The sequence below is a fragment of the Micromesistius poutassou genome, assembly GCF_964030765.1.
Source record: "Micromesistius poutassou genome assembly, chromosome: 1".
Classification (NCBI taxonomy): Eukaryota; Metazoa; Chordata; class Actinopteri; order Gadiformes; family Gadidae; genus Micromesistius; species Micromesistius poutassou.
Genome location: NC_140271.1, coordinates 5702725 through 5723386, shown reverse-complemented (window position 1 = coordinate 5723386; position 20662 = coordinate 5702725). Strand labels below are relative to the sequence as shown.

Sequence of the window (20662 nt, the reverse complement as noted above, 5' to 3'; positions counted from 1 at the left end):
CACGCGACACATGCAGGCCGTAAATAGCAGAACAGCTGAGCCTGTTATCTTTCAGCATGTTATGTATAGCATAACAGTGGAGGTGTGTGTGTGTGTGTGTGTGTGTGTGTGTGTGTGTGTGTGTGTGTGTGTGTGTGTGTGTGTGTGTGTGTGTGTGTGTGTGGCTCTCCTCCCCCAGGGCTCTCTGTCCTCCCCGTTCTTACATTTGTTTTATTTTTAACTGAATCAATCATCAATTGTTGTTTTTTATGGATTTCACGAATCGATAGATTATATTTATACACTTTAGACACTTTGTGACTTCAGACAGCAGAGGGCAGTAAAACGTCGCTCGTCCTCCCGTGGGTCTGGAGGGGGACGAAGGGGGGAGGAGTGTGGGACGGAGGGGGGAGGCGGGGGAGGGAGAGGCGGAGGGGGACGGTGAGGGACGGAGGGGGGCGGAGTGGGACGTCCCATACGGAGGATTTTGAAATGGGAAAGTCGGGGATTTGACAGATGTTCATGAGCGTAAGCCGCTCCGTTCAGAGCTGAGCTGAGAGCGTTTTGGAGAGGGCGGATTTACTGAGGGTGAAAATGTCTATGGATAAAGCGGCGAATCCTTGTAATAAGTTTCAAGCGAATATTTTTAATAAAAGCAAATGCCAGAACTGCTTCAAACCTCGGGAGCTGCATCTCATGACCGACGATGAGAGGGAACAGGTAGGGTCATGTTTTATTGGGTGATCCTTTCTCATTGTAAATGTGATGTACTATTCACAATAATTGTGTGTGTATTCAATAAACGAATCGATAGCCATCTTAATCAGTGCGAGGAACTCATTAGTAGTTTTCTAAACTTTGTCAATGCAGATAGATAAAATAGACACGGGTCTGTTTCTATTTAGCTGTTAATCATCATTTCACAGGAGATGGTTCATAGTTAAGGACTCGAGAAGACGTTGATTATCCGGCCATACTGAGCGTGTTGGAGTGTGTTGTGGTGGAGGTGTGTTGTAGTGGAGGTGTGTGTGTGATGGAGGTCCAGTACCCTCAAACCACCAACCCTCAAACCATCCCCCTCAAACCTGATGATGGGGTAACATCGTGTCCTCTGGGTAACATCGTGTCCTACGGTGTGTTGATGACTCTCTCTGTCCCCAGGCCAAGCCCGTCTACGGAGGCTGGCTCTGTCTGGCCCCAGAAGGGACAGACTTCGACAACCCAGCCCAGAGATCTCGGGTATGAACGACCGACTAACTCTAACCCTCACCCTCACCCTAACCCTCACCCTCCCCCTCACCCTCACCCTAACCCTAACCCTCACCCTCACCCTCACCCTCACCCTAACCCTCACCCTAACCCTCACCCTCCCCCTCCCCCTCACCCTCACCCTCCCCCTCACCCTCACCCTAACCCTCACCCTAACGGCTCAAAACTCAACTAAAGCACGTTTTGTAGAAGCTTGACGAAACCACAGACGAACCACGTCTCCAGCCATTAGATAGCGCTGTGTGGTTGTACAGTAGAGCGCTGTGTACAGTACTGAGCGCTGTGTGGTTGTACAGTAGAGCGCTGTGTACAGTACTGAGTGTTGTGTGGTTGTACAGTAGAGCGCTCTGTACAGTACTGAGCGCTGTGTGGTTGTAGAGTAGAGCGCTGTGTGGTTGTACAGTAGAGCGCTGTGTACAGTACTGAGCGCTGTGTGGTTGTACAGTACTGAGTGTTGTGTGGTTGTACAGTACTGAGTGTTGGGTGGTTGTACAGTACTGAGTGTTGTGTGGTTGTACAGTACTGAGTGTTGTGCGGTTGTACAGTACTGAGTGTTGTGTGGTTGTACAGTACTCTGAGCGTTGTGTCGTGTGTCTCGTTGGCAGAAGTGGCAGAGAAGGTTCTTCATCCTCTATGAAAATGGAAACCTGTCATTCGCCCTGGATGAGCTGGTGAGTAGTTAAACCGTTTACATTTAACTACTCATGCATGGACGTTTGGGGCCAGATGATTGGGTCGAATAGCAGCTGGCCGTTCTCCTGTAATACTCTCGTTCTGTCTGTCTCTCTCCCGCTCTGTCTCCCTCCCTCTCTCCCTCTCTCTCCATCTCTCTCTATCTCTCTATCTCTCTCTCCCTCTCTCGCTCTCCCTCTCTCTCTCTCCCTCCCTCCATCCCTCTCTCTCTGTATCTATCTCTCTCTGTATCCCTCCTCCCTGCCTCCCTCCCCCCCCCCCCCCCCCCCCCCACCCGCCCTCCCCCAGGTGAGCACCCTCCCCCAGGGCACGGTGGACATGACGTCGTGCACGGCAGTGGTGGACGCTGAGCTGCTGACGGGCCAGAGGAACGCTCTGCGTCTCGCCACGCCCCAGCAGGACCTCTTCATCAGGGGGGACAGCCGCGAGATGATCAGCGGGTACGTCTGGGTGTGTGTGTGTGTGTGTGTGTGTGTGTGTGTGTGTGTGTGTGTGTGTGTGTGTGTGTGTGTGTGTGTGTGTGTGTCTCTGTGTGTGTGTGTGTGTGTGTGTGTGTCTCCCCCTGGGTTCAGCTTCTGATTCGTCAGCAGGGGGCCGGTGACAAACCTTGTCAGCCAATCAAAGGTGGCGCCTGCAATAGCATGTGTTTAACCGAGAGGTTCACCTCCTACAACATTTACGTTTACATTCAGGGCGTTTGGCAGACGCTTTACCCAGAGCAATTTACAATAAGTCCATCTGTCAGAAGAAAGAGAAACAACAATATCTCTGTGGGTACAGTAAGGATGTTCATAGAACCAAGAGCCAAGCACTAACTATCACTAGGTTAACCCATTCCCCGTATACACTAACAACCATAGGTTAACCCATTCCCCGTATACACTAACAACCACTAGGTTAACCCATTTCCTGTATATAACACAGATACCTAGGATAAGATGCTACACAATGCTAAGTACTATTTTTAAGTGCCAGGACGTACAACATACAATAAGTGTGTACATTAAGTGCCAGGAAGTACAACATACAATAAGTGTGTACATTAAGTGCCAGGAAGTACAACATACAATAAGTGTGTACATTAAGTGCCAGGAGGTCTTCTGCAGACGGACTTGTTCTCTGCTCAGTGCGGTTTCGCTCCTGTCTGAGAGTTGCGTCAGTTAAGAAACGGGGAATGAGGTAGAAATTACGCCCGCCTTGCTTTCTGATTAGTCTCACACACTGTTCGCTCTGCCCTCATCTCCGGTGGTTTCAAAGTTACAAAACCTTGGAGGTGCAAGTGATGCCCAAAAGGTTCCCGTTTGTTTGTGTTCTCTTCAGTTATTCTGTCACTACGACCTCACCCAACCTCTTTATGAATGAAGAATGCCGAGCGTTCAGCAGAGCGATGGTCTTCCATCGTGGGGTTGCCGGTTCGAGCCCGCTCTGCGTCTGAGAGCCGTTGCTCTGTGTGTTCAAGTGTCCAACAAAGAGTGTGTTCTCGTCCGCTGCGCCAGGTGGTGCGAGCAGATCGCTGGGATTCAACGCAACAACCAGCACAGCAGCACCAGGAAACACAGAGTGGGCCGCGACCCCACGCAGGTACGGTCCTGACCTACAGCCCTTTGGCACAACGCTCTTCAGGACGTGTCAGGGAACCCTCCATCTTTGTACTTCTAGTATCACGGATTGACTTTTGCATCAGTTGTCCAAATCCATTTGAAACCATGGAAACGGTTCTCACCACAAAGCGTGTTCTCAACGCCTCAGGTCTAATATCAAACATACCTAATCACCTTATGTGTCATGATTATATAAAAAAACGGAATTTAACCAAGCCAGTCTCAGTGCTTGTGGGATTGAAAGGATTTTGATTGTCTAATTTCATTGTTGACGTCATTGTTTAATATCAGAAAGCCTGTCCAGCCAAGATGGCCGCCCCCGGGTCGTGTCTTCTGGAGGGCGACGGAGGCCGGCTGGCGGAGCCTGGGGCCGGCCTGAGGAAGGCTGCCCAGCTGGGAGGGGGGCGGAGCTGGACAGGCTCAGACACGGGTCCCCTGGGCTCCAGCCAGCCCTCCTCAGGTACAGAGAGGCAAAACATACACAAACAAGTACACACATACACACGAATACAAACACGTACACACACACACACACACATACACACACACACACACACACACTCATACACTGATACAGCCTTTCATACACAATTATACATCTAATCGAATTAATACATCAGAGCCCTTAAATGAACACATAATCTATTCCTCTCTCTCTCTCTCTCTCTCTCTCTCTCTCTCTCTCTCTCTCTCTCTCTCCCGCCCCCCTCTCTCTCTCTCTGGCCTCCAGCAGATGTTCACCCTGACAGTTGGAGGTGACATCATCACTAACAGATACCAGTGATATCATCTCAGACTGTTTCCCTCTCCCCGAGTCGTAAACCTCTTGTAGCAGACGTCAGAGTGATTCATGCAGCTCGCTGTAGTCAGTGGCTCCCATACTAAACGCGTCCAAATTGCCAGAACGTGGATTCAATTAGACTACGTCCCGTGACATGAATGGATCTGCGTTACATTACTTCACCACGGTATTTTTACACCACGGCTTCTTAGAACAACACGACCAACACAAAGTGAAGGTTCTGTCGAGTTCTGTCCCTTAAAGTGCATTCTTGTAGGTTCCGTTTGACTCATAGCTATGTAGCTACGCTTCAATTCAACGTCAAACCCAGAACTTTGAGAACATTATCTCAAGAACATTTCCTCCACAAATGTATCTCTACGTTATTATGTAGGATAAAGGTGTCTGCTTCATGACTCAATGTTGATGTTTTATTTCTCTCATTCACGGACATCTGGAACCGAAGGCCACCGGCTGCAGTGCCCCTCCACCACCAGCAGGGGGCGGTCTTCATCGGCCGGCACCGAGGTCAAAGCCGCCACGCGCTGGAGGGGCGCGGCCAGCGCCTCACCGAAACGTGACCGGCCGGCCATCGACAGAAGGTCAGAGGTCGGAGGTCGTCCAGGGGTCAGGGTTCCATGAACGTTCACTGGGGAGGGTTTGGAGGCTCCACTAGCGGGACGCTAACTCAGTCGGCCCTACAACCTGTAGACTAGCAGCCCGGGTCATTACAACCTGAGGCCCAATGCTGATTCACAAACCTAGTTAGTTGTTGATCACCAGGCCTGGGATGTAGAGTCACTCCCTGCAGAGGTTCTGAGCTGAGAGGTTTTGAGCTGGGAGGTTCTGAGCTGAGCGGTTCTGAGCTGAGCAGTTCTGAGCAGGACTGCGTCTGCCAGGGCGTTGAGCTATGGAGTCAACAGCTACGACCGCAGAACTAAAGCACCTCTTCCTGGAGATTACCCTGCTCGCTCTGCAATTGCCTTTTTGGGAAACAAGCTAAATACTGGCCTGCCTTCCCCCCCCCCCCGCCTCATAAATAAGGCCAGAAATTCCTCATGGATAGTGTAATTACATATCTTTTTCATGACCACAGCTGATTTTCTGTGTTTTTTATTTGTATTCTTTTGAAGAAAGGAGTCTTCTCCAACTGAAACGTTTCTGTGTTTAATGTTGTGTCCCTCTGTGACTGAGCTACGTATGTCAGATACGTCTCAGTGGACCAGACATAGGACCAGACATAGGACCAGACATAGGACCAGACATAGGCCGTACACAGAGGCTGTCAGGACGTAGCTCAGGATACAGTCGAGGTCTCCGTGTTGTCACAGCCTCACTAAGGGGAAAGGATCCCACCTCTCCTTAAGTCCCCTTAAGGCTGTGACCTGCTGATCGTCAGCAGAAACCCTCTCCATGGTCTTCAGAACTCGGGCTGAGGAGGCTGGGAGGATGTGGTTCTGTTTCCTCCTTTTGACTCTCTTTGACTTCTAGTTTTAGGGATTTGTTTGTTGGTGACTTGACTTAAAGTTGTTTTACAGTTTGATGTGTAATCTACTTTAAAGACACATTGTGGCCCGATGTAAGTGTTGATTTGACTTATGTATTGGGTGGGTTTTAAGTGTTGAGGGTGATTTGAGGGTTAACTTGGAGCAGGGTTTGCGGTGACCTGTTGGATGGTTGGTGTTGGCCTGTCTGAGGTGTGTGGGTCATTAAGTGTTATTAAGACTCTTTGTGTTCCCCTGGGGAATGATTACATCACCGGCCAGGAAACAGCTCAGGAAGCACCTTGTATGGGCATTGGAACCGTTGCGTGCTCAAACCAAACTGTTGTTCTGCGTTTCCAGCGGACCTCGCCAGACGCAGAAGGAGAACCAGGAGACGGCGTATCCCACGGCAACGGAGACGAAGCTGGAAGGGGACCAATCAGAGTCCAGGATGGGTAGAGGCAAAGCTCGTGTTAACAAACGTGAGGTAATCAGTTCAGTTCAGTTCATTCAATTCAGTTCAACACAATTAAATACAATCAAATTCAGTTCAGTTCAATTCAATACAAATTCAATTCAATCAAATTCAGTTCAGTTCAATTCAACACAATTCAATCAAATTCAATCAAATTCAGTTCAGTTCAGTTCAGTTCAGTTAACCTCCCTTCACTCATGATTGTGACATGGTCTGTGACAAAAGCCACCTCAAACAATAGGATGTTGAATGGATTCCTTGTGTGGACCTGTAGGGGACTATCCCAGTGAGATCCTTCTGTCCCATCTGAGACGGTGTGTTATGAGGGTAGCTAGGCTCCAGATGAGGTCATCACAAACATCCATGTGTTGTATATCTATCAGGATAACGATTGGTCGATTAACTGCTCACAATTACAGTTTTCATTCAAAACACAGTCCACATTAATCCTGAATAAAACTACCTTTTAGAAATAAAATTGTACTTTTTTTTTTATTTTGGTAGTTAGTTTAATAGTTCAGTGAAGTAAATGCCTTTTCTGGGAAAACAAATCCTCTGTATTCAGTTAAAGCACAGAGCCGTAAAGTTAGGAATTTGTTTTCTAGCAGTTGAACATTCCTAGAGTTCAGTGAAGACACATCAAGACTGAAGACAACAACAGAACCAACATGAACCCACAAACACCCCAGACCTGGTCAGACCTGGACACACACACATACAGACACTAACAAACACATGAACACACACATGTAAACACACGCACACATACACACACACATGAACACACGCATGAACACACACATGCACACACACGCACACAGACACACACACACACACACACACACACACACACACACACACACACACACACACATACACAACACACGTGCGTGGTTCTGTGCATGTGCGTGTGTGTTTAAGACCACAGCTTATGTGAAAGGTGTGTGTGTGTGTGTGTGTGTGTGTGCAGTATGTGTTGACAGGAGCGCCCTGTGGTTGAGTCATGTTGTCCTGGGTTTGATTCCAGAAGATGCAGTCTCAGCCTGTCCTTCTGTTTTATGGGAGCTGACGGAAGGTTTCCATTAGAGGTGTTCGTCATGCGATCATCTGCCCTGCCAGGACAGGAGCTGCTGGCTGTCAGACCCAGGGTGGGAGGGAGGAGGCGTGTTCACCTGCTCATGAGAGACGTGCAATGAGTCACAGCCCTCCTGCGTTCCGTGTTCCTGACAGAACCGGTTCCATTACCCCGAGGGACTGAACGTCCTGGTCCTCCTGGTCATACCCCCTGCAGTGCTGGAAACCGGGAACCAGGCCCCCCCAGACCCAGGCGCCCCCCAGACCCAGACCCCCCCAGACCCAGACCCAGAGGTCTGTGTTGACATCACCACAGGGGCCTGGGGGTTAGAGCGACCCCCGGGGTCGATTGCGTACAGCCTCTGTAGGTGTCAGGACGGCCCACAGACTGTCGCCTCTCTCGTCTCCCTCTGAGGAAGTGAACATATGTCAGTAAGTGGCAGTCGCTGCGCGTCAGGAACGGCCCCCGGGGATTCAAGAGGAGACTCGAGATGTTTACGAGGGTCCGGTCTGCCTTCAGAGCATAAAGACATGAACAACACCGCAAACACACAGCACAAACAGCTAGTGAAGGGTGTTCAGTAGAGGGGCTTAGTGAACGCCTCCACGCACGTCAGCATTGAAGCTTCCAGGGAAGAGATGGACGCCTATAGGGAGACTGTGGCCGTTGGGTTTTGAACCATGAACCCTAATCACTCCTAGACTCTCCTGCCGTCAGAGGAGTTCCATATGGTATACTGAAACCAACTTAGAAGACTAAGTTCAACGGAAAGTTGGCTGGGCCTTTCCTTGTTTATATTAATTTGGGCATGAAGGATAGCCGAGGGAGTGAGTCCGGCATCGGCTGGTAATGTGCTGGTAAAAATGCTGGTAATTAGATACACAGCCTGCTCTCCACAGGATTGGCTTTTTAAATTTGGCAACGGCTTCTTTCAGCCAATGGCATTGGTGTATTTGCCTGGTTTGTTTTGATGGAGGTCTGGTCTTCGAGGAGTTAATCCAAACCCAGCGTCTGACTCCCGTCTGTCTCTCCCTCCCTCCCCTTCCTCTCCCCCCTGCGTCTCTGAAGTGATCGCCTCTCGTTTATTATTCCCACACATCCCTCTGTTCTCTGCTGGTTTTCAAAGTAAAAGCCTCCAGACAGACAAAGGAGCTTCTGTACCTTTTAGACTCTTCTTTTTTCTGTGGAGAGAGTTATGTAAGAGAGGAGAATGAATCTCTGGAGGGGCTGAGACGTATGACAGAAGCGCTCTTGTTCCGCTGACCTGGGTGAAATGTAGCCCTGAAAGACGGCGCTCTCTCTCGGAGGGCTTCTGTTGGCCAGGGGGTACCTGGTCGCCACGGCGATACGCCTGGTCGCCACGGCGATACGCCTGGCACGTGCGGACACACGGGACTGCTGACATCTTCTGCAACAAGAGACGATGCTGCCCGGGATTATTGAGTTCCCTCCGAATGCCCGTCGCCAGCTCCGCTCAGACAGTCTCCAGAATGTTCTTGTAGGTCTATGTTGGGACCTCTTGAAGGGTTCATTCTATTTGATTTGGACCCGTTCAACGGTTCATTCAGACCAGTTCAAGGGGCCATTCAAGACCAGTGTCAAGGGTCAGCTTTGAGGGTTCATGTTGGGTTCTTGTCTGCTCCAGAAGACCCAGCTCTGTGGAGATGGATCCCATGTCTCCATCACACAGCGCAGAGCCAAGTCCCTGGACCGCAGGACTTTAGATGCCATTAAGACTGTAAGTTCAAGTTAACCATGGAATAAAACTGAAGAAGACAGCAAATAATAAATGTAAAGGACATATGATAATGGTAAATGGACCCTTCTTGACAAATATGGAAGCTAATCGCATTCATGCTAATGTTAAGTTCATTGACCTTCCTCAGGGAGATACCTCAACAACACACTGTTGATTATAACGAAAATAAACATATTATATGCATTTAATGTTTCAGTAAGCCAGTTATATTTATCTCTCCCTGATGACTCTTCATCATGGCGTCATTGACGGTCCTCTCTTGTTCCTCCCTGCAGCCAGATCTGCTGAACTTCAAGAAGGGTTGGATGGTGAAGCTGGAGCAGGACCAGGTGAGGTCGTCTCCGGGCAGACCGTTCTGTCCTCAACGAACCATCGCTCACTCAACATGTTCACACCAGAGATTAACTTCAGATCTCCTTTGTTTTCTTCCTTTCAGTGGAGGAAGTTCTGGTTTGTGTTGTCGGCCGACAGCCTCAGGTACTACAGGGACTCCATCACTGAAGAGGTATGCTGGGTGCGTCTGTGTGTATATATACATATATAAATAATTTATTCTATGAGGCTATTCAATCTGAACATAACACTGTAGTCACTGTGGATAAAAGCATCTGTTGAAAGACAAGGCCAATGTAAATGTACATAATATACAGTATCATTCTTTTGATGGACAGGCCTTTGACCTCCAAGGAGAGATCGACCTCACCAAATGCTACGACGTGTCCGAGTACCAAGTGCTCAGGAACTACGGCTTCCAGATCCACGTAAGACGACCCGAACCACGTCTGTATGGGGGCACTACTGATCACTGCGTCGTATCGCTATACTGTAGTAACGGTCTGTGTCGGTACTGAGTTTAAAGTTCTGCTGCTTTCTCCTCACACAGACCCGGAGAGGCGTCCACACGCTGTCCGCCATGACAGCTGGGATACGCAAGAACTGGATACAAGCACTGATGAAGAACGTCAACCATGCCCACGCTCCCAAAGTAGCGAGGTAACGCTGTCGGTGTGAAGCAGCCGTAACGTCCGGTACACACCGCCACTTCTGTTGTCGTCACCTCCAGAGCTATAAGCCATCTTCTAGGATTGCTAGGACCTAAGTGTTTCTGTTGTTCACCGTTAATGGCTTGTTCAGCCTCCCCTCGTATCCAGGGGTTCTCCTCTAGAAGAGGAGAAGATAAAGGGAACTTGGGTTGTGCAGCTGGTGGGGAGGGATCTCCGAGGGAGGATGGACCTTTGTGTTACGTGTTTCGGACATTGCCTGTTTGAATGATGAAAAACATATTTGTTGTTGTTCTCCTCATCCTTATTCTTCTTGCTCCGGGGTCTGTGAACCGACGTTCACGTCTCACATCTGAAATTGAGGGAAATTGGAGGGACTAGAGCTGACTAAACTAGTCTGCTAGCCAACTTGAAGCCACCAGGATTCATCTCCAGGGTGATTCATTAAAGATCCACAGAATTCTATCTATTTATAGTCTCCTATAGTCTCCTTGTGTTGTGTTTTATTCCCGGTTTGTAGTTTTCCAGGACTCCACTTCCCAACAGAGGCCCTCCCCAAGCCTGACGTCACCCGGGACTCGCCCTCCAAGGGTCCCCCAGAGGAGGCCCCGCACCCCAAAGACCCCCCCAAAACCCTGCAGGACAGACGGAGGGACGAGGGCGGCAAGGCCTTGGACTGGACTGAGTTCAGACCGCTGAGCGAGTCCAGCCTGGAGCTGGAGATCCGGAGTTGGGAGCCAGGTTCCCCGGAGACGGTGAACCAGGAGACGAGGAAGAGGCGCCAGCAGAGGAGGAAGAGGTACGAGAGCATCCTGGGCATCGCTCCATCCCGGGAAAGGGCGGGGGACCAGCGGAAAGGGGGCCGGGAGGTGGACCCCCCAGGAGGCCCCTCGGGGCCCCAGCAGATGTTAGTGGAGGAGGAGGACATGGAGAAGTTCTGGATGCAGGTCGAGAGAACCGCCTTTAGGGTGGAGAGGGTGGTGCCGCTGTTCCCCGAGGCCACAGACGAGGACACGGTGGAGCTGCAGAGGCTCATGGAGACCTACCGGCAGGGGGTGAGGGAGAGCTGCGTCAAAGCACAGGGCGATCTGTTACCTTCATTGGATTGACTTTGAATGAATTTGGGGCTCATATTGTAAACATGGGACATAATGCACCAGGATTGGAAAAACAGGAAAAAATTGCATTTTGTTGTTTGCTATTTGCTTCAAGGTTGAGGATCTGAGGTCTTGTCTGGAAGAGTCTGATTTCCGGAGGCTGGAGTTGGAAGCTCAGCTGAGAACAGCAGGATTTTCCCATCAGGAAACCTGCCCAGCGGTAACCACTGTAACTTAAAAGCAAAGCATGAGCATCCCTTGGTTGTGCTTGTAACCAACCTTCATCGCTTCCTCGTCTGATGCTAACCAAGACTTCTCTGCTCCTTCCTAAGATGGACTCCACGCCAAGCGCTGGGATGGAGGGCGGTTCCTTGGGGAGATGTGGTTCTGTGCCACTGGGCGGCCACGCGCAGAGCCTGAAGGACCTGTACGTGGAGACGCGGGGTCTTCTCCAGCAGCAGAATGACATCCGGCAGAGCATGCAGGAGCAGCTTGGCGTTTCCCTGTCCCCGTTGGAGCCAGAGGGATGTCCCCGCTCTCAGGCGCCCAGCATCTGGCTGCACGACACCAACGGCAACCAGCAGGAACTGGGCGGCTTCCATCCCGTCCTCCCACCCTCGCCAAACACAACCGCACCGTCTCCGGTCTCTGATGGTGAGGAGTCGCTGTCCGATATCCAAACCGACCTGGAGAGGGAAGCATACCAGGATGTTTCCAACTCTGACACACATATAAACAAAACCACATGGGGCGGAAAGGGTATTGACGAAGACCACCAGCAAAACAACTTATTTGAGTCTCTGTGCGGCCAAGACGAGCTGACGCAGGAGGTGGAGCTGCTCAGAGGCCAGAACAAGGCCCTCCACCAGCACAACCAGGAGATGCTGAACCAGCTGATGGAGGCTGACAGGGAGATTGAGAGGCTGAAGGCAGACGTCTGTCACCTCCCAGAGATGGAGCAGCGGAGCAAGACGAGGGTTGTTCTCCTGGAGACGGAGCTGAACTCAAGGAACCAGGGACTCCTGGAGGCCAAGTCGCTGATCGCCTCCTTGGAGCAACGTCTGGGCGAGGTGGAGTCACAGGTGCTCGGACCCACTGCTCTCCAGGCTCCAGACATCCCTGAGGACACCAGCCGGAGCAGGGTGGAGGTCAACGAACCGATGGCAGACTGTGGAAGTAAGAGATACCTCCTACGGTGTTTCGAGGCCACGGAGGCCAAGCTGATAGATCTGGAGAGGAAGCTCCACCAATCAGAACAGAGCTGTAGCGAGCTGCGGTTCCGCAACATGGAAATGGAGGAGGCCGCGAGGACCTGGGGTCAGAGGTTAGCGGAGGCAGAAGCTGAGGTGGTGAGGCTCAGCACAGAGTTGGAGAAAGAAAAGTCGAGAGAGGGACAGAAGATTCCTGATGAGGAACACTTCCTGCAAGTATCTGACGGGACAGGGATGGCGTCAAGAGATCAGGGGAAACTGATCGAAGTGATAGGCAGGTCTGAGTCAAGATCAGTAGAAAGAGAGCAAGAGAAAACAGAGTCTAAGTTTGCCAGCTATCTTCAGTGGGAGGAGGACGGGTTATGGGGAATCAGGTTAAAGGCTGATTCTTCACAAACCGCTGAGGACAAACTCATCTGTGTTCTTCTGATAGAGGTGACAGAACATAGGTTAGTAGAGAGAAAACTACTATTTCTAGACAAAGATCTTCTGTTGGAATCAGCTTCTTGCACAAGCATAGGGGGGGCTAGCCTGGTGGAAATAGACGAGGGCATGTATTCAAATGGGACTGGGAATTTGGCTAGTGCAACCCCAGAAAACGAGTATTGGTCTAACGTCACTGGCACAATGGACATAGTTAAACATATTGGGAACGACTTCTGTATACAGCAGAAAATGTATTTGCTGAACTTCATCACCTCTTTTGATGCCTCCTCTACCAGTGACCAGCTGAAGCTCTTGGGTCAACGGCTCTGTAAATATCACCGTTCAGGGCATCGCTGTCTACACACAGTCCACACTACTGGGAAACTAAATGAAACTCAAAAAGGACAGCTCACCTCCTCCCCTACCTGCACAAACTGTGTACGCCTGGAGAAGAAAAACAGAGAGTTGAGGGCCAAGGTGTCCTCTCTGGAGAAAGAGCTTGAGAAGACTTCAGCAGGCACTAAAACACCCAGCACTAACCTTCTGGGTAAAAACAAGGAGTCGCAAACACCTAGCATCTGGCTGCATGATACCAGGTCCAACCTACAAATGATGGGGGACTCCAAGCATGAGGTTCCTTCAACGCTGAATGCAACCACACCTTCTCCTGTCTCAGACCACCGGGACCACCTTCTTCCAAATGAACCGCAAATTGGACGATTGAATCAGGGCGGTGAAATGACGACCAGCCCCCCAAACCAAGGGGATAGGGACGATAGAGGGGCAGGTAACTGGACAGAGGGGCATGTAGCAGACACTTTGGTAGCCAGTGAGGCTGAGCAGGAACTCGCCATGGTAGATAGAATTCAGAGCATGGAAAGGTCACAAGACAAGGGTCTGTCCTCGCGTGACAGCAAGGAGAGCTCATACCAGGAAGTGGGAAATACTGAAAAGTCCAATCACGGCGGAGATGTGGGCCTCAACGAGGAGGAAGAGGAGGTAGAGGACGATGAGGAAGAGGGGGCCAAGGAGGGGAGGGTCTTAAGGCTGAGAGGACGAGTGGCAGAGCTGGAGCAGCAGCTTTGCATTGTAGCAGAGAGGCTGAGAGCAGAGCATGATGGCATTATCGGTGCTCTTCGGCTGCAGCATGAGAAGGATATGGAAACACTAAAGGCAAGTAGAACTCCGATCTCCCGTGTAAATGACTGTGGCAACAATGACACAACTGCATGTTGATCATTACATTCAGATGATTTGATTAATTTGAAACACAAAGTTTGAAAAACGTAGCTTTGGGAGGAAGCAGAATAACGGGTGGTTCTCCTGCTCTGTCCCCCAGGAGGCCTGTGAGCGCGGCCTGGCCTCCCTGGAGGAGGCCCAGCAGAGGGCACTGGAGGGGGTCCGGCTCCACCACCAGGGGGAGCTGCAGCGCCTGGGGATGGACCGAGACCGGCTCCTGGAGGAGGAGACCGCCGCCACGGTCACAGGTAAAGGTCGGCAGGCTCACTGTGGTGGATATGAGGACGTGATGGGAATGTTTCATGCGATCACACAAAGAGTCAACCTGGGGTCCAGAGTCCTACTCTGTTACGGCAGAACTTCTGGGGGGAGGCACAGAGCCAAAGGCGCAGGGACAGAGTCACACCTTGTTTTCTGTTTCATTAGAGATATTCTATATTCATGAGCGTGGATGAGGTTTCAGAAGGTGTATTCCTACACAGTCCTCACAGTGTTGGAACCTTTGAAACTGTTACAGACACCTTTGTACTGTTGACCGCCGCATGCCCAGTGTGTTTTAACCACGCCTACAGACTCACGCACCCGGCAACGTGATTGGTCATAAGAAGTGAAGCGAAAGAAGGTGAAATGCCCGATCTCCTAGATGTGAGCTTGCTGCAATCAGACTTTAGACATTCATCTCAGCTCTGGTTTTTTTTGTAGTATATTGTTTTGATTTTGTAGTCTTTAGTTGTAGTTTAGGACTTTAAAACTTTAAGATAGGCTTTCATGAAACTGCTTCAGGCAAATTTTGCACAAAAGTTCAAATATTTTCATTGAACCCACGAATGAGGCAAAGTTTGTTTGAGTGAATAGGATAACACAAATTTCATGTCATTTGCGTCTTTGGCATCCTTCCCGCTGTAGAATTGCAGAATTCATAACTCAACTCAACAGAATTGAGGACAGGGTTGATATTAAAGGCCTGTCCCTCTCTGCTCTAAGCCATAGAGTCCATAAAGAGAGCCTTCCAGCTGCAGCTGGACGGACAGACGGAGAACACTCACCAGGCTCAGCTCTCCACTGACAACACACATCTGCAGGAAACACATCGGCAGCACAGGTACACACTGTACACACTGTACACACTGGTACACACTGTACACACTGTACACACAGGTACACACAGGTACACACAGGTACACACTGGTACACACTGTACACACAGGTACACACTACACACTGTACACACAGGTACACACTGGTACACACTGTACACACAGGTATACACTGGTACACACTGTACACACTGTACACACAGGTACACACTGTACACACTGTACACACAGATACACACTGTACACACTGTACATACTGTACACACAGGTACACACTGTACACACTGTACAAACAGGTACACACTGTACACACAGGTACACACTGGTACACACTGTACACACTGTACGCACAGGTACACACTGGTACACACTGTACACACAGGTACACACTACACATTGTACACACTGTACACACAGGTACACACTACACACTGTACACACAGGTACACACTACACATTGTACACACTGTACACACAGGTACACACTACACACTGTACACACAGGTACACACTACACACTGTACACCAGTGAACCCCAATTAGCGGCCCGCGGGCCAGATCCGGCCCACAGGAGCCAAATGTCCGGCCCGCACTGACCCAGTGGCATTCACATGTAAATTTTTTTTTTTTTTTTTTTTTTTTACAGACTGATGTTATTTGCTACACATATTAAAAAAGTTTAAAACTAATGTCACATATTGTGGTATCACATTTTAAAGCTAACTAACTAACATCTTCCTGTGTCTCTTAGAGAGGGAGGGAGAGACATATAGAGAGGGGAAGAGAGTGGATGTGAACACACACTGATCTGGATGGATGGCACCAGGCCCAATGCCCTGTTGAAGACACACTGTGCTGATGCTATTTAAGTTTTTATGTTTGGGGCTGCTGCACTGTGTGCATGTTTGTTTGCTGGACTTTTTGTTTGCTGATGTTCCAGCGGCATTTTAATAAATTAATGGTAGGTTTTGGACAAATTTTGTTTCAAGAGAGCATTTTTGTGTGACTCCTAACACAGGGTATTTTCAACTACTACTAATAATTATAGTAATGATAATTAAAGCAAAATGTGCACATAAAAATGGCGAATTAAAAAAAATTAACGATATCTCGGCCCTTGGCGTGGCATGCTTGACCAAATTTGGCCCTCTGGCAAAACTAATTGGGGAACCCTGCTGTACATACAGGTACACACTACACACTGTACACACAGGTACACGGGCAGTGACCCTGAAATGATCCGTCTTGCAGCATTTACTCGACAGTATGACTTGTGTGTGTCTTCTGACCTTAAGGGAACATTTTCCTGGGGATCAGTTGCTGTTAGTATCAGTTAGTATGAGGCATTCAGGGAGAATATCATGTTCAGGCTAGTGGAGCATCACAAACATGTATATTAACATGTGTATTTATGTTAAAGTTGCCAAGACATGTTTTTTCACTCTCTGTCTTTGCGATTCTGTCTATCTGGTATTCATTTATTTGGTAACAGGTTCCTTTTGCAATTATTTATTCCATGTGTGTCTGGGTGTGTGTGTGTGTCTGTGTCTGTGTATTTGTGTGCGGCTGTGCATGTGCGTGTGTGTGCGTGCTTGCGTGAGTGTGTGTTTATGTCTGTGTGTGTATGTGTGTATGTGTGTTTGTGTTTGTGTGTCTGTGCGTGTGCTTACGTCCGTGCGTGCGTGCGTGTGTGTCTCTCTCTGGGGTCCACAGGGAGGAGCTGGAGGCTCTGGTCCAGCAGCTCTCCGTCCAGCGGCTGGAGAGTGGTCTCCTGGTCCGGGCTCTGGAGGCAGAGCGGGCCGCCCTCTGCCAGAGCGGCCAGGAGAACCAGGAGCTGAAGGCCAGGAACCAGGTCAGCCACGGCCCACTGACACTGGGTTCAGAGAGTGGGAATGAGGTGTATGAACCAACATGGATGTGGTCTTCTATCCATGCGGTGATGAGGTCGGGGATGACGTCCCGATTCATTTTGAAATCACAAGAGCCCTGGGTGATGTGATGGGCCAGATCCATGCGTCTTGGCAAAGGAGCCCCAGCTAGCATCTGGCCATCAGCTCTCTGAACCAGTCCAGCTCCCTGAACCCCAGGGCCAGTATGGGCAGTAGAATCAGCTGGAACAGTGTCTACCTTTTCTAATTTTGTGTGTTCATGTCATCCTGCGTTGTGTTGTAACGGCTGGGCTGTGTTGTGACTGTTGTGTTGTGACGGTTGTGTTGTGTTGTGTCTGAATGATTTGATTGTTTTGTGTTGTGTGTCCCCATGTGTGTAGGAGCTGAGCGTTGTCCTAGCAACAGAACTCACCCGGCTGTGTTCCGGCTCGCAGCAGGAGGCGTCTCCGCTCGGACACGGAGCCGCCGTGTTTGAGCAGGAGGTGAGAGCTCACTCTGGCTGGAGACTCTTCACCCTTCACCCTTCACCCTTCATCCTTCACCCTTCACCCTTCACCCTTAACCCTTCACCCTTCACTCTTCACCCTTCACTCTTCACTCTTCACCCTTCACCCTTCACTCTTCACTCTTCAACTGTGGTCTGTGGTCTGTGGTCTGGTCTGTGGTCTGGTCTGTGGTCTGTGGTCTGGTCTGTGGTCTGTGGTCTGGTCTGTGGTCTGTGGTCTGGTCTGTGGTCTGGTCTGTGGTCTGTGGTCTGGTCTGTGGTCTGTGGTCTGGTCTGTGGTCTGTGGTCTGGTCTGTGGTCTGGTCTGTGGTCTGTGGTCTGGTCTGTGGTCTGTGGTCTGGTCTGTGGTCTGGTCTGTGGTCTGGTCTGTGGTCTGTGGTCTGGTCTGTGGTCTGGTCTGTGGTCTGGTCTGTGGTCTGGTCTGTGGTCTGTGGTCTGGTCTGTGGTCTGGTCTGTGGTCTGTGGTCTGGTCTGGTCTGTGGTCTGGTCTGTGGTCTGTGGTCTATGGTCTGTGATCTGGTCTGTGGTCTGTGGTCTGTGGTCTGGTCTGTGGTCTGGTCTGTGGTCTGGTCTGTGGTCTGGTCTGTGGTCTGTGGTCTGGTCTGTGATCTGGTCTGTGGTCTGGTCTGTGGTCTGGTCTGTGGTCTGTGGTCTGGTCTGTGATCTGGTCTGTGGTCTGTGGTCTGTGGTCTGGTCTGTGGTCTGGTCTGTGGTCTTTCATGATGGTTGTTTATACACAAAAGCACGGTTGTCAGATCGGACTTTGAGAAAAAGCTATATTATGTAAGAGGAAATGTGAGGTGCACAGTAGTAGTAGCAGTAATCGTACTAGTAGCAGCAGCAGCAGTAAGTAGTAGTAGTAGTAGCAGTAGTAGGGAGTAATATAGTGGGTAACAGTATTATCTGGGTACCATAGGAGGCTATACAGTAGTCTGTAGGCTGTACAGTAAGCTGGTTTTGACTCAGCCTGGACTGTTGCTAGGTTAGGTTGTTTGATCATATCCCAAGCTGAACATTAAAACAAGACTCTTTTGCTTTTCCCTCGTCTTTCCATATTATTGCTGACCACTAGATGTCGCTCAAAGCTAATATTGCTGACATGTCTCAATGATTGTGGTAAGTCAAGATTCCTATAAATGTAAATGTTCCATAATTCATGATCTATTCAACACCGTTTCAGATGTCCCTGCGACTGAAGCAGTGGGAGATCCAGGGTCTGAGGAGAGAGGTCTCCGCCCTCAGAGAGGACCTGCTGACCTCCCACAGAGTGAGGCTGCACACTGCCAGCATCAGGATTATGAATTATGGATCATTATGTGGAAGCAATACTAGTAGAAACAAGTGGTAGTCCTTTTGAACCTTTTGTCATAGCAATTGTAGTAACAGTAGTAATACTTGTTTTGTAATGGTTACAGTGTCGGTAGTAGTAATAGTAGTAGTAGTATATATATATATATATATATATATATATATATATATATATTAGTGATATTAAATGTTGTACCACTACACAACCAGAGCCTTGTGGTCAAGGAGAAGTAGCAGTAGTAGTTTATAGTAATAGTAGTAGTGGTGGCAGTAGTAGCAGCAGTAGTAGCAGTAGTTTATTGTAATAGTATTAGTAGTAGTAATAGTAGTAGTAGTAGTAGCAGTAGTCGTAGACGTAGCAGTAGTAGCAGTACTAGTAGTACCAGCAGTAGTAGTAGTAGCAGTAGTAGTAGTGGTACTAGCAGTAGTAGTAGTAGTAGCAGTAGTAGTCGTAGTAGCTGTTGTAGTAGTTTATAGTACTAGTAGCAGTATCAGTGGTGATACATCATAACAGTTCTGTTATCTGTGTACCACAGGATCGCAGCCTGGCGGTGGAGCAGCAGACAGCGAGCTCCACAGAGCTGACTGTGTTGAAGGTTCGATTCCAGAGAGACATGGACGTCCTACAGGAGAACCTGCGACTGGCCCATCGAGCCCTTGAGCAAACCATCCCATGACCCCCCTCCCCACCGTTATTATAGTGCTTCAACCTTTATTTAAACATACGTGTGTGCATAAATAACCTAGCTAATGTTGTACAGTCTTCAGACCCTCTGAGCTCCCTGAATAGGATTCACCTCACAAAAAAGATGAGGATGGCTTATTACTGCGTCTGTGTATCTACTGTCTCTGTCTCTACTGTTTCTATCTACTGTCTCTACTGTATCTACTGTCTCTGTCTCTACTGTATCTATCTACTGTCTCTACTGTATCTAACTACTGTATCTACTGTCTCTACTGTCTCTACTGTCGTTTCCTCAACATGACCCCTGCTCTGACGCATGCCTTCCCTTTGGGGCTGGTATGTCGTCCATCTTGGCCGATAGGAAGGTCAAAGTGTTGCCCTGGTCTAGTTCTGCCCTCACTTCCTACACTCTGTTACATAGTAGAATGTAGGACGTAGTTATCTGAGGTTTATTGTCTTGTTATTGTAATGATGACCGGTGATATCAGCTGAGCCACTTCTCAGTCAGTTCCACAGTCTCACTTGGGCACTGTGACGAACAATGTGGGCGGGCCAGTCAATGCTGCTTGAGCTGTGATTGGGCAGATTACCCCTGACCCGAGTCGAGGGTTGGAATGGGCGGCTCGATGGACCAATGGTTGGCCGCAATAGCAGAGAAACCACGGCATTGGCTCAGCCTTCATCACCTCAGCTCTGAGCTCCTCTTGGGCAGATACAACCCGTCCACTCATGTGATTGCACTGTTATGAATATGAAATACTATATATATATATATATAGTTTATATGTTATATATATATATATATATATATATATATATATATATTTCTACATGTATAACAATCTATGTATGAAAGACTAAAATAAACTAGATTACAAACTTGGTAAATAAATGATATGTACACATTGATAATATATAGGCTAATATAAACTACTATATAGGCTTACTGATGGATGAGTTTTTGCCCTAGAATTATATCTGAAAAGTAATAATTCATGTAAGTGTATTTGTGCATACATTCAAATCCTACTTTACCTTTTTAAATTATCTTATTCTCCATGTTTGAATTAATCCTTACTGTACCGACA

The 20662-nt window shown here is 49.1% G+C and overlaps 1 protein-coding gene across 1 annotated transcript; it reads left to right on the top strand.

Moving 5' to 3' along the window:
* Positions 1-573: 573 nt before the first annotated feature.
* On the top strand, positions 574-20338 carry LOC311382329 (uncharacterized protein; the record flags this gene model as incomplete). Its single annotated transcript, XM_084488510.1, has 22 exons — positions 574-699; positions 1141-1218; positions 1854-1919; positions 2230-2381; positions 3438-3522; positions 3834-4002; positions 4790-4932; positions 6181-6294; positions 9003-9095; positions 9392-9445; positions 9553-9630; positions 9788-9877; positions 10000-10109; positions 10638-11172; positions 11330-11434; positions 11547-14024; positions 14191-14338; positions 15075-15192; positions 16901-17039; positions 17457-17558; positions 18762-18848; positions 19426-20338. 22 exons carry the CDS (start codon positions 574-576, stop codon positions 19564-19566), a joined length of 5211 nt encoding a protein of 1736 aa, XP_084344636.1. The 3' UTR covers positions 19567-20338.
* Between the last annotated feature and the right edge of the window lie 324 nt (positions 20339-20662).